General features: G+C 32.5%; 1 protein-coding gene across 2 annotated transcripts in view; it reads right to left on the minus strand.

The window, feature by feature from the left end:
* Positions 1 to 2,410: 2,410 nt before the first annotated feature.
* LOC122657053 (amino acid transporter AVT1C-like) overlaps positions 2,411 to 14,400 on the minus strand; it is a 31,217-nt gene continuing 19,227 nt past the window's right edge. For both annotated transcript variants that reach the window (XM_043851805.1, XM_043851806.1), the window contains exon 13: positions 2,411 to 2,658. In XM_043851805.1, the coding sequence (XP_043707740.1) occupies positions 2,563 to 2,658 (96 nt within the window). In that variant the 3' untranslated portion in view covers positions 2,411 to 2,562. The remainder of the gene's footprint in view (positions 2,659 to 14,400) is intronic.

The raw sequence follows: 14,400 nt of genomic DNA on the forward strand, positions 1-14,400 counted from the left end.
CAGGGGGAAAGGTGTTGGATAACAGATGGTGACTTTTGATGGACTGGGGTGTCATTCTCAACAGACCATCGAATTTGGGTGAGAGCTTGGGTTATATTAGGGTTTGCGAACAACCTGATAGGGTCCGATCTCGTAGGCTTCCAATCGTAACTCGGGTTGCTATCGCCGGATTGTCATCTTGTTTTGACTCTGGAGGCCGGGGAAGCTACTTAAGGGATGTTGCAGTAGCACTTTACCTCATGGACTTATGCATTTTGATTGTTAGGTAGATGTATACTAAAATTGGAATTCATTCATGTGCATGACTGTAAACTGAATCTGATGTACGAATTGTCCTGGTGGTATGGGACGCTATGGGATTCGTTTATCAGGTTCGGGTTGCATCCTAATGGATTATGCATTTCATGATTGTCTGTGTATGCTCGAGGGACCTCTCTTTCTAGATATGGTTGCAGGTATGTTGGGACGGGTCGATGGTGATTCGACATATTTGTAAGTTAATGGCTTCAACGCTTGGGAAGTTCCTGGCGAGGAGAAGCATAGACCAGAGTGTATTTGCGGGGCCAGTGTTCATGATGTGGCTTAGTGCGGTCTTGAGGCCTATATGAATTTTGGATTGATTGCTGAAGATTGATGTAATTAAATGCAATTTTAACTTTTGAAATTTAATTGCTTGTATTTTAAATATATTGTAGTTAACGTTACAGACTTTGAAATGTTAAAATAAGATACCACTTACTATATGATATCACCTGTGTAGCTTTCGCACTTTGATAACTTATAATTGTTATATAGCTTCCGCACACACTCTGATTTGATTTGTTATGTGGGATTAGTGATCATGACACTGCAAAGTGTAGATCCTCAGGATTAGTGCGGAATACCGGGGTATTCCAGTTGCACGCCCCTAGGTGTAGGAAGCAGGGTGTGACAATAGCAGCCCAATAGCTTGGCAATTTTTGGCTCTCCTCCCTTTAGCCAATCTCTCTCTCTCTTGTCTATTCTCTTGTTCTCTTGGTTTCCATCTTAGAACCTTGAGAACTTAGGGTTTGGTGAAACCCTGATTTTAAATTGTTGAAGAGATCGTTGTTTTGACTTGGAGAATCTTGGCTGTATCAAGAAAGGTTCAATAACATCTTTCCCTGTGTGCTCATTGGAGGAAGAACCACTATTTGGAGGATGTACAACACTTGAGGCTCTTCAGGTTAACAAATCTAACTAACTCTTTTGTGGTTAATCTTATATGGTTTGGTAATCTTGGGATGTGAATCTGAATCGATTATTCTGTTGCGCATTCAGATATGAGATGGTTTCCTTTTTTCATGGGACGAAAGAAAGAGGTCAGTTTAATAATTTTTATTGAACCAGAATTTTTAATTATTGATCCCAGTCCAACAAGAAACCAAATGGTTTGCAATCAAAAGAAATGGAACCCTACTTCTATAACTAAAACATATGTTTGAGTCTTGGACCAATGAGTTAACCAATTATCCACCAGAACCTGATACATTGATGCAAGAATCAATTGAGTGGTGTTATATTATTTGATGGGTAAGTCGACAAACACATGCATTAGCTTTTGTCATTACAAATACAAGTTATTTTTCAATTGGTTCTTTGGGTTGGTGTGCAATTATCGTATGACCATGATCTTCCAAAAGCTATGTAAGGATCAGATATGGAGAATGTGCCATATCTTTTAAGATTGGAGAACCAAACTTCATACATTGCTATATATACTAGAAGTATTAGTTCTCATCCCACATTTTGTGCAGATCAATCTGGCCACTTGACTTAAAATGGTAGAAACTTTAAAGGTCGTATGATTTTTCTCTATTAATACTCCAGTTGCCCACAAATACTTAGGTGGCATACCTACTTATCCTCTCATGTAATGGTATACCTTCCCACCCATGTATGTTTATGCATATTCTCAATAATTCATGCACATTTTGGGTACTCATAAATTTTTCTTTGCTTTATTTCACCTTTGGCAAACTCTATTTGGGTAGAAACTTGACATGGGTAATTATAAGGGTTTACTTGTCCACCAAATTTCAGCCCCGTCTGAACTACCCACATGACAAATAATGATTATGGAAATGAAGTTACAGGTTTAAGACACAATGCAAGCAGGATACTTTTAGCCAAAGCAAAGTTTTCTACTCATTGAACTAACTATTTGGTAGTTTTGGTTGTTGATTGGATACGAACCTTTAGATTGATCGCAATTCACAAGTCAAGTTTGATGACCTTTCTTGACCATATGATCCACCATGCAGAGAGTTTCTATTTTTATTCTGACAGACTCCCTAATCTTCCAACAAATATAGGAGGATACCCAATCAAAGGCCTAAACTAACTAATAGATTCCAAAATGCTAAAATCTCTACATTATCAAATTGATAAAAACAACTTTTTCAATAGCCTATTTTCAAATTTCTCAATAAAATTTGTTGTTCACCATTCAAAATACTCAGCAAAATGGAAAATTAAACATTATTATATGTTTGTATAGATAATCCAAATGATTTTTTCTTGTAGGACGATCTCTCTGTTGCTTTAGCTTAAATTCTCTATTATTTTAGAGATGGCTGAGCAGGTCCCAAAGGCAGATGATACAACGCCTACTATAATAATCAAAATGCACAATAATACCTACATAGGGAAATAAAGAAGAATTAATAATCAGATAGTAAGAGAAAATATAAAAAGAGTTTTGAATGAATTTACAAATTTGTTTCAAAGCGCTTACTATAATAATCAAAATGCACAATAATACCTAACTGCCTTTGTGCAACAAGTAATCAATTTACAAAAGTTTTATAGCGCCATTTGGATCCAATGTGACTTTTCAATGAATTTACAATATGTTTCTTTTGGACTTCAAACCACTAAATGAAATGAAGAAGTTTCTTTTTCAAATATCATGCGAAACCAAACTTAAAAATGAAACACTTATTTTATGGTATTTTCAACTAGCCTCAAGAAATAAGTACTACAATTTGATTGTTCTAAAAGACGAAAGTAACAAAAATAATTCCTTCAAACAAGAAACTTATGATTTCATAACCATACAACAAAAATGGAACACGGAAGAGGGAGGGTTTTAAGTTTAACATTGGCTATCGCTATTCCATTCGAATCTGGGGAACCATCCCACTAAATGAATTATATGGAAAGGAGATTAGTATTAGTTATATTTTTTTTTGGGTAGAAGCATTATAATTATACATTAAGTGAAAAAGAGTATGTCATATCCATATCCATACAGTTAGTAAATATGTGTATTATATGTGTACTTGTATTATATGCTTAAATTTTTTTTAAAATAGAAATGCATTAGTATATGAGATTTTTATAAGATGGTGTATAATAAATTCTAAACATATTATACGCCTTAAATTCCGTAACTTTTGAAGGAAAAAAAAAATCAAAACCAAAAAACCGCCAAAACCCCCAAATCCAGATTTATGTTTCAAACCCCTTCTTCCTCAAGTATTGAAATCCTGAATCTCTTTCGACAACCTCTTTTCGTTTCTTTCCCAGTGGGTTGCAACAGCGGTTGGTAAGTCTTCATCTAAGAGTATTGAGCCCCCTACTCCCTTCCTCTAATTAGTCTCTAGTGGATTGCAGCGGTGGTGAGTTTCCATCCAAGGGTATTGAGCATTTGAGCCCCCCTGCCCCTTTCCCCCTTCCCCCTTTCCTCTTCTCCTTCTCCAGTGGATTGCAGAGGCAAGTCGGCGAGTCTCCATCTCCATTTTTCAGCGGATTGCAGTGAAATCTTTAGTCTATAACTCTTTAGTGGATTGCAGTGGCCCCTTACTCTTCTTCGTCTCTGACATTATCTCTCAAAGTATCTCAATCTCTCTCTCCTTCCCTGATCGATTATGTATCTATGGTCTCATGGGACTTGGTTGTTTACCTGTTGAATTGAATCACTCATGTAGAATAGATACACTTGAAGCTATTAATTTTGGATGTTGATTTCTCGATAGAGAAACAACCCACGGGTGAAATTTGATTGAGAGTTTTGTTTATAGTTAAAAATCAAACTCCATGGATTGTTTTGCTATGTAACATTTAGGAAAGGTTGAGAAAATTATTATTACACATCTAGAATTTTTTACCATGATTTAAAAGCCATTGTTCGCCACTCTAAATTGATGAATTGATTCGAGCATGAGGAGTCCTGTTACAAAGCAACAGATAAAACTGTTCCTTTATGGTGGCCATCACGATTATGACCAATATGCTTTACCATATATTCCTTCAACTAGAAAATATAAGGTCATCTACTATTATCCTGGTAATTCTTATGAATGCATCAAACTTATTTCAGGTTCTAACACATGGAGCTAGATTGACAAACTTAGTGATTTTTCAAACATATATTCTTTTATTGACCATTGTCATCTATCAACCAATGAGATTGTATATTGGAAAAAAAATTTCATCATAGGGATGAATGGTCATACATTCTTTCTACAGATGCAAATACTGAAAAATTCCATATAACAAATCTCTTTGAAGAGAATAGTAGAACATATATATATAATGATTATCAATTTGATAATCAACTTATGAAGATGAGGGAGTATCTAGCATTTATGTGTGCAACTCAGGGGTTCTCTAAAGAGAAGTGTATTTGAATTTTGGAAGATTTATACAATAGTAATTTACTTTTAATTACAACGATATATGGTAGTATTATTCCTTCTTTCCATTGCCTTATGCAAAAAAGGGTTTGTAGCTCCCTCACCATCAACTACGCAAAGGATTATGGCTTTAAAATCGAATTTTTCCAAGTTCGAACTGTCTTATTATCCTTATTTAGTGCACGAAGCGCCTATGTTTACACATCACTAGGTACGTTCGAACGTATTCCAATATCATTTTCTTACTTACAAGCCAAATAATCAATATACTTCCACCATATTCCTTATAACAAAATCTCTAACAACATAACAATCCAAATAGTGCAGCAATCTCCCAATAACATTATATTCCAAAACAATCAAACTTTTTCAAACAACAAATAATCAACAGTAAACAACCTTTGTATAAATCTTCTAAAATCCAAATGCACATCTCTTCAGGAAACCTTTCAGTTGCACTCATAAAATACTAGATACCCTCATCTCCAAGAACCGGTTAGCATATGGGTAATCATTTGGTATAAGTACCACTAATCTCTTTTGTGAGATTTGTTATATAAAATTTTTCAATATTTGTATCTGTAGAAAAAATGTATAAACTATCCATCCTTATGCTGAATTTTTTTTCCCAATGCACAATCTCATTGACAATTAGATGTTAATAGTTAATAAAAGAGTATATATATTTGAAGAATCACAAGGTTTATTAATCTGAATCCATGTGTTAAAATATGGAATCAGTTTGATGCATCCCTGAGAATTACCATAGAAATAGTAGAGGACTTTATATTCCTTAGTTAAAGGAATGAATGCTAAAGTAGATCAATAATAACTGTGATGGACACCATGAGAGGCAGTTTCATTTGTTGGTTGGTAACAAGACTCTTCACACTTGAATCAATTCACCAAGGTAGAGTGAAGAACAATGGCTTCTAAATGATGGTAAGAAATTTAGATAACTAATAATAATTTTCTTAAATCTTCAAAATGTCCAAAACCATGTATGAAGTTTGATTTCTAACTATAAACAACCCCAATCAAATTTCACCTCTGGGTTTTTTCTCTACCAAGAAATCAATACCCAAAATTAATAGCTTTAATTGTATTTATTCCACATATGTGATTCATTCCAAAGGGACACATCCATGTCCCATGAGGTTATTGATAATTACACAACCATTCCTCATTAAACCCCATATATATAAAAGACATACCTAGTGCACAAGGCCCCAACAATTGCGAGGTCTGGGGACGTATCTAGAATTTTTTACCATAATTTAGAAACCTTTGTACACCACTCTACCTTGATGAATTGATTTGAGCGTGAGGAGTCCTATTACTATGCAACAGATGAAACTATCCTTTTATGGTGGCCATCATGGTTATGACTAATATGCTTTAGCATACATTCCTTCAACTAAGAAATATAAAGTCATCTACTATTATCTTGATAATTCTCATGAATGCATCAAACTGACTTCAGGTTCTAACACATGGAGCCAGATTGACAAACTTAGTGATTCTTGAAACATATACTCTTTTATTGACCAATATCATCTTTTAATCAATGTTATTGCACATTGAAAAAAAAACTTCCATCATAGGGATGGATGGTCATACATTCTTTGTACATATGCAAATACTGAAAAATTCCATATAACAAATATTTTTGAAGAGATTAGCAGAACATCTATATAGAATGATTACCAATTTGATAACCAACTTATGGAGATGAGGGAGTATCTAGCATTTATGAGTGCAACTCAAACGTTTCCAGAAGAGATGTGCATTTGGATTTTGGAAGATTTATACAATGGTAATCTACTTTTAATTGCAACGATATATGGTAGTATTTTTCCCTCTTTCCATTGCCTTATGCAAAAAAGGGTTTGTAGCTCTTTTACCATTAACTACGTAAAGGACTATGACTCTAAAATTGAATTTTCTCATGTGAGAACTATCTTATTATCCTTATTTAGCACATGAAGTGCCTATGTTTACGTATCACAAAGCATATTTGAACGTATTCCAACATCATTTTCTTACTTACAAGCCAAATGATCAATATACTTCCACCATATTCTTTATAACAAAATCTTCAACAACATAACAATCCAAAATAGTGCAGCAATCTCCAATAATATTATATTTCAAAACAATCAAACTTTCTCATAGAACATATAATCAACAGTAAACAATCTTTATATAAATATTCTAAAATTCAAATACACATCTCATCAGGGAACCTTTTAGTTGCATTCATAAAATACTAGATACCCCCATCTCCAAGAGCTGGTTAACACATATCTAATTATTTGGTGTAGAATTATTACTAATCTCTTTTGTGAGATTTGTTATATGAAAATTTTCAATATCTGTATCTGTAGAAAAAATGTATAAACCATCGATTTGTATGATTTTTTTTTTTTAATGCATAATCTCATTGCCTGTAAGATAGCAATGGTCAATACAAGAGTATATATGTTTGAAGAATCACTAGGTTTATCAATCTAGCTAGCTCCATGCGTTAGAACATGGAGTCAATTTGATGCATCTATGAGAATTATCATAGAAATAGTAGATGACCTAATATTCCTTAGTTGAAGGAATGAATGCTAAAACATATCGGTAATAACTGTGATGGACACCATGAGGGACAATTTCATTTGTTAGTTAGTAACAAGACTCTTCACACTCGAATCAATTTACTAAGGTAGAGTGATGAACAATGGTTTCTAAATGATGGTAATAAACTTTAGATAACTAATAATGATTTTCTTAAATCTCCAAAATGTAACATACCAAAAGCATTCATTAACTATAAAAAAAACCCTCAATCAAATTTCACCTCTGGATTGTTTCTCTACCAAGAAATTAACACCCAAAATTAATAGCTTCAAATGTATCTATTCCACATGAGTGATTCATTCCAAAGGGAGACATCCATGTCCAATGAAGCCATTGATAATTACACAATCATGCCTCATAATACCCCATATATACAAAGTATGTACTTAGTGCACGAGGATCCAATCATTGCAGGGTCTGGGGAAGTATCTAGAATTTTTACCTTAATTTAGAAGTCTTTGTTCACCACTCTACCTTGATGAATTGATGTGAACGTGAGGAGTCCTATTACCAAGAAATAGATGAAATTGCCCCTTTATAGTGGTCATCACGGTTATGATTGATATGCTTTAGCATACATTTCTTCAATTAGAAAATATAAAGTAATCTACTATTACCCTAGTAATTCTCATAAATACATCAAACTAACTCTAAATTCTAACACATAGAGTCAAATTGACAAACTTAATGATAATTCAAATGTATACTCTTTTATTGACCATTGTCATCTTTCAACTAATGAGATTGCACATTGGAAAAAAAATTTCCATCATAGGGTTGGATGGTCATACAATCTTTCTACAGATGTAAATACTGAAAAATTTCATATAATAATTTTCTTTAAAAACATTAGCAGAACATATGCATAAAATGATTATTAATTTGATAACCAACTTATGGAGATGAGGGAGTATCTAGCATTTATGAGTGCGATTCAACCGTTCCCTGAAAAGATGTATATTTGTATTTGGAAGATTTCTACAATAGTAATTTATTCATAATTGCAACAATCTATGGTAGTATTCTTTTTTTTTTTTTCCATTGCCTTATGCCAAAAAGGGTTTGTAACTTCTTCACCATCAACTACATATAGGACTATGGCTCCAAAATTGAATTTTCTCAACTTCAAACTATCTTATATCCTTATGTATTGCACGAAGTGCCTATGTTTAAACATCATTACACATATTCGAATTTATTCCAACAATATTTTCTTTCTTACAAGCCAAATGATCAACATTCTTCCACTATATTCCTTATTACAAAATCTCTAACAACATAATAATCCAAAATAGTGTAGCAATCTCCAACAACATTATATTTCAAAACAATTCAATTTTCTCACGGAATAAATAATCAACAGTAAACAACCTTTGTATAAATCTTCTAAATCCAAATACACACTTCTTCAAGGAATCTTTCAATTGCATTCATAAAATGCATGATTACCCCCATCTCTAAGAACTAGTTAGCATATGGGTAATCATTTGCTGTATAAGTACTACTAATCTCTTTTGTGAGATTTATTATATGAAAGTTTTCAGTATTTGTATCTGGAGAAAAAATACATAAATCATCCATCCGTATGATGGAATTTTTTTTTTTTAATACACAATCTCATTGACAGTAAGATGACAATGGTCAATAAAAGAGTATATATATTTGAAGAGTCATAAGATTTATCAATTTGGCTCCATGTGTTAGAATATGGAGTTAGTTTGATGCATTCATGAGAATTACCATGGAAATAGTAGAGGACCTTATATTCCTTAGTTGAAGGAATGAATGTCAAAGCAGATCGGTAATAACTGGAAAGAACACCATGATGGGCAATTTCATTTGTTGATTGGTAATAAGATTCTTCACACTCGAATCAATTCACCAAGGTAGAATGATGAACAATGACTTCTAAATCATGGTAATAAATTTTAGATAACTAATGGTAATTTTCTTAAATCTCCAAAATATTACATACCAGAACCATCCATGGAGTTTGATTTCTAACTATAAACAACTTCCAATCAAATTTCACCATTGGGTTGTTTTTCTACCAAGAAATACACCCGTAAAATTAATAACTTCAAATTTATCTATTTCACATGAATGATTCATTCCAAAGGGAGACATTGGTGTCCCATGAGGCCATTGATAATTACAATCATGTCTCATTATGTCCCATAAATATAAAGCATGTATTAAGTATATGAGAATCCAACATTTATGGGGTCAGAGGATGTATCTATAATTTTTTGCCTTGATTTAAAAGCTTTTGCTCACCACTCTATCTTGATGAATTGATTTGAGTGTGAGGAATTCTGCTATCAAGCAATAGATGAAACTGCCTCTTTATAGTGTTCATCACAGTTATGACCGATATGCTTTAGCATACATTTCTTCAACTAGTAGATATAAAATCATCTACTATTATTACCTTAGTAATTCTCATGAATGCATCAAACTGACTCCAGATTCTAACACATGGATCCAGATTGACAAACTTAGTGATTCTTTAAACGTATACTCTTTTATTGATCATTGTCATCTTTCAACCAATGAGATTGCCTATTGAAAAATAAAAAATTCCGTCATAGGGATGTATGGTCATACGTTCTTTCTACAGATGCAAATATTGAAACATTTCATATAACAAATTTCTTTGAAGAGATTAGTAAAACATATACATAGAATGATTACCAATTTGATAACCAACTTATGGAGATGAGGGGATATCTAGCATTTATGAGTGCAATTCAAACATTGCTTTAAAAGATGTGCATTTGTATTTTGGAAGATTTATACATTAGTAATTTACTCATAATTGCAACAATCTATGGTAGTATTCTTCTATTTTTTCATTGCTTTATGCCAAAAAGGGTTTGTAGCTCATTCACCATCAGTTACGTATAGGACTATGGCTCTAAAATTGAATTTTTCCAAGTCCGAGCTATCTTATATCTTCATTTAGTGTACAAAGTATCTATGTTTAAACATCTATAGACACTTTCTTTTTTTTTTTTGTGAGATCATTAGACACATTCGAATGTATTCTAACATCATTTTCTTTTTTACAAACCAAATGATTAATATCTTTCCACCATATACCTCATTACAAAATCTTTACAAAATCTCTAACAACATAACAATCCAAAATAGTGCAGCAATCTCCAACAACATTATATTTCAAAACAATCCAACTTTCTCACGGAATAAATAATCAACAGTAAACAACATTTGTATAAATCTTCTAAAATCCAAAGACACATCTCTTAGGAAACCTTTCAATTGCACTCATAAAATACTAAACACCCCCTATCTCCAAGAGTTGGTTAGCACATGGGTAATCATTTGCTGTATAAGTATTACAAATCTCTTTTGTGAGATTTGTTATATGAAAATTTTCAGTATTTGTATCAGGAGAAAAAAATATATAAACCATCCATCCGTATGATGGAATTTTTTTTTTCCCAATACACAATCCCATTGACAGTAAGATGACAATAGTCAATAAAAGAATATATATGTTTGAAGAATCACAAGGTTTATCAATCTGGCTCCATGTGTTAGAACATGGAGTTAGTTTGATGCATCTATAAGAATTACCATGAAAATAGTAGAGGGTCTTATATTCCTTAATTGAAGGAATGAAAGCTAAAGCAGATCGATAACAACTGTGATGGACACCGTGAGGGACAATTTTATTTGTTGGTTAGTAATAAGGCTCTTCACACTCGAATCAATTCACCAAGGTAGAATGATGAACAATGACTTCTAAATCATAGTAAGTAATTTTAGATAACTAATAGTAATTTTCTAAAATCTTCAAAATATTACATACCAAAACCATCCATGGAGTTTGATTTCTAACTATGAACAACCCCCAATCAAATTTTACCCTTGGGTTGTTTCTCTACCAAGAAATACACCCGCAAAACTAATAGCTTTAAATGTATCTATTTCACATGAGTGATTCATTCCAAAGGAAGAAATCCATGTCCTATGAAGCCATTGATAATTACACAATCATGCCTCATTATGTCCCATATATATAAAGCATGTACTTAGTGCATGAGGATCCAACCATTGCGGGGTCTGGGGATGTATTTAGAATTTTTTGTCTTGATTTTGAAGCCTTTGCTCACCACTCTATCTTGATGAATTGATTTGAGCGTGAGGAGTCCTATTACCAAGCAACAGATGAAACTGCCTCTTTATAGTGGTCATCATGGTTATGACCAGTATGCTTTAGCATACATTTCTTCAATTAGTAAATATAAAGTCATCTACTATTACCCTAATAATTCTCATGAATGTATCAAACTAACTCCAGATTCTAACACATGGAGCTAGATTGATAAACTTAGTGATTCTTTAAACGTATACTCTTTTATTGACCATTGTCATCTTTCAACCAATGAGATTGCACATTGGAAAAAAAAATTTATATCATAGGGATGTATGACCATACATTCTTTCTATAGATGCAAATACTAAAAAATTTCATATAACAAATTTCTTTGAAGAGATTAGCAAAATATAAACATAGAATGATTACCAATTTGATAACCAACTTATGGAGATGAGGGAGTATCTAGCATTTATGAGTGTAATTTAAACATTGCATGAAAAAATGTCTATTTGTCTTTTGAAAGATTTATACATTAGTAATTTACTCATAATTGCAACAATCTATGGTAGTATTCTTCCTTTTTTCAATTGTCTTGTGCCAAAAAGGATTTGTAGCTCATTCACCATCAACTACGTATAGAACTATGATTCCAATATTGAATTTTTTCAAGTCTGAACTATCATATATCTTTATTTAGTACACAAATTACCTATGTTTAAATATCATTAGGCACATTCGAATTATTCCAACATCATTTTCTTTCTTAAAAGTCAAATGATCAACATCCTTCCACCATATACCTCATTACAAAATCTCTAACAACATAACAATCCAAAATAGTGCAACAATCTCCAACAACATCATATTCCAAAACAATCCAACTTTCTCACGGAACAAATAATCAACAGTAAACAACCTTTATATAAATCTTTTAAAATCCAAATACACATCTATTAGGGAACCTTTCAATTGCACTCATAAAATGCTAGATACCCCATTTTCAAGAGCTGGTTAGCACATGGGTAATCATTTGTTGTATAAGTACTACTAATTTCTTTTGTGAGAATTGTTATATGAATTTTTTTAGTATTTGTATATGTAGAAAAAATATATAATCATCCATTCGTATGATGGAATTTTTTTTTCAATGCACAATCCCATTGACTGTAAGATGACAATGGTGAATAAAATAGTATATATGTTTGAAGAATCACAAAATTTATCAATCTGACTCCATGTGTTAGAACATGGAGTTAGTTTGATGCATCCATAAGAATTACCATGGAAATAGTAGAGGACCTTATATTCTTTAGTTGAAGGAATGAATGCTATAGTAGATCGGTAATAACTGTGATGGACACCATGAGGGGCAGCTTCATTTGTTGGTTGGTAATAAGACTCTTCACACTATAATTAATTCACCAAGGTAAAATGATGAACAATGACTTCTAAATCATGGTAAAAAATTTTAGATAACTAATAGTAATTTTCTTAAATCTCCAAAATATTACATACCAAAATGATCCATGGAGTTTGATTTCTAATTATATACAACCCACAATCAAATTTCACCCTTGGGTTGTTTCTCTACTAAAAATCAACACCCAAAATTAATACCTTTAAATGTATCTATTCCACATATGTGATTCTTTCCAAAGGGAGACATCCATGTCCAATGAGGCCATTAATAATTACATAATCATGCCTTATTATGCCCCATATATATAAATGATGTAACTTGTACACGAGGCTCCAACCATTGCGGGGTCTGGGGACGTATCTAGAATTTTTTGTCATGATTTAGAAGCATTTGTTCACCACTCTACCTTCACAAACTGATTCGAGCGTGAGGAGTCCTGCTATCAAGCAACAGATAAAACTGCCCTTTTATGGTGGTCATCACGGTTATGACCGATATGCTTTAGCATACATTCTTTCAACTAAAAAATATAAGGTCATCTACTATTACCCTGGTAATTCTCTTGAATGCATCAAACTGACTCTAGGTTCTAACACATAGAGCCAGATTGACAAATTTAGTGATTCTTCAAATATACACTCTTTTATTGACCATTGTCATCTTTTAACCAATGTTATTGCATATTAGAAAAAAATTTTCCATCATAGGGATGGATGGTCATACATTCTTTCTACAGATGTAAATACTGAAAAATTTCATATAACAAATCTCTTTGAAGAGATTAGCAAAACATATACATAGAATGATTAAAAATTTGATAACCAACTTATGGAGATGAGGGAGTAACTAGCATTTCTGAGTTCAACTTAAGCGTTCCCTGAAGAGATGTTCATTTGGATTTTTGAAGATTTATACAATAGTAATTTACTTTTAATTGCAACGATATATGATAGTATTCTTCCCTCTTTCCATTGCCTTATGCAAAAAAAAGTTCGTTACTCCTTCACCATCAACTACGTAAAGGATTATGGCTCCAAAATTGAATTTTTTCAAGTCCGAATTATCTTATTATCCTTATTTAGTGCATGAAGGAATTGATAAGGCACATTCGAATGTATTCCAACATCATTTTCTTATTTACAAGCCAAATGATCAATATACTTCCACCATATTCCTTATAACAAAATCTCCAACAACATAACAATCCAATGATAGTGCAACAATCTTCAACAACTTTATATTTGAAAACAATCCATTTTTCTCACAGAACAAATAATCAATAGTAAACAACCTTTGTATAAATCTTCTAAAATGCTAGATACCCCCATCTCCAAGAGCTGGTTAACACATGGGTAATCATTTGGCGTATAAGTACTATTAATCTCTTTTGTGAGATTTGTTATATAAAATTTTTCCGTATTTGTTTCTGTAGAAAAAATGCATAAACCATCCATCCTTATGATAGATTTTTTTTTTTCACTGCACAATCCCATTGACAGTAAGATGACAATGGTCAGTAAAAGAGTATATATGTTTTAAGAATCACAAGGTTTATCAATCTGGCTCAA

The sequence above is a fragment of the Telopea speciosissima genome, chromosome 3 (genome assembly GCF_018873765.1).
Source record: "Telopea speciosissima isolate NSW1024214 ecotype Mountain lineage chromosome 3, Tspe_v1, whole genome shotgun sequence".
Taxonomy (NCBI): Eukaryota; Viridiplantae; Streptophyta; class Magnoliopsida; order Proteales; family Proteaceae; genus Telopea; species Telopea speciosissima.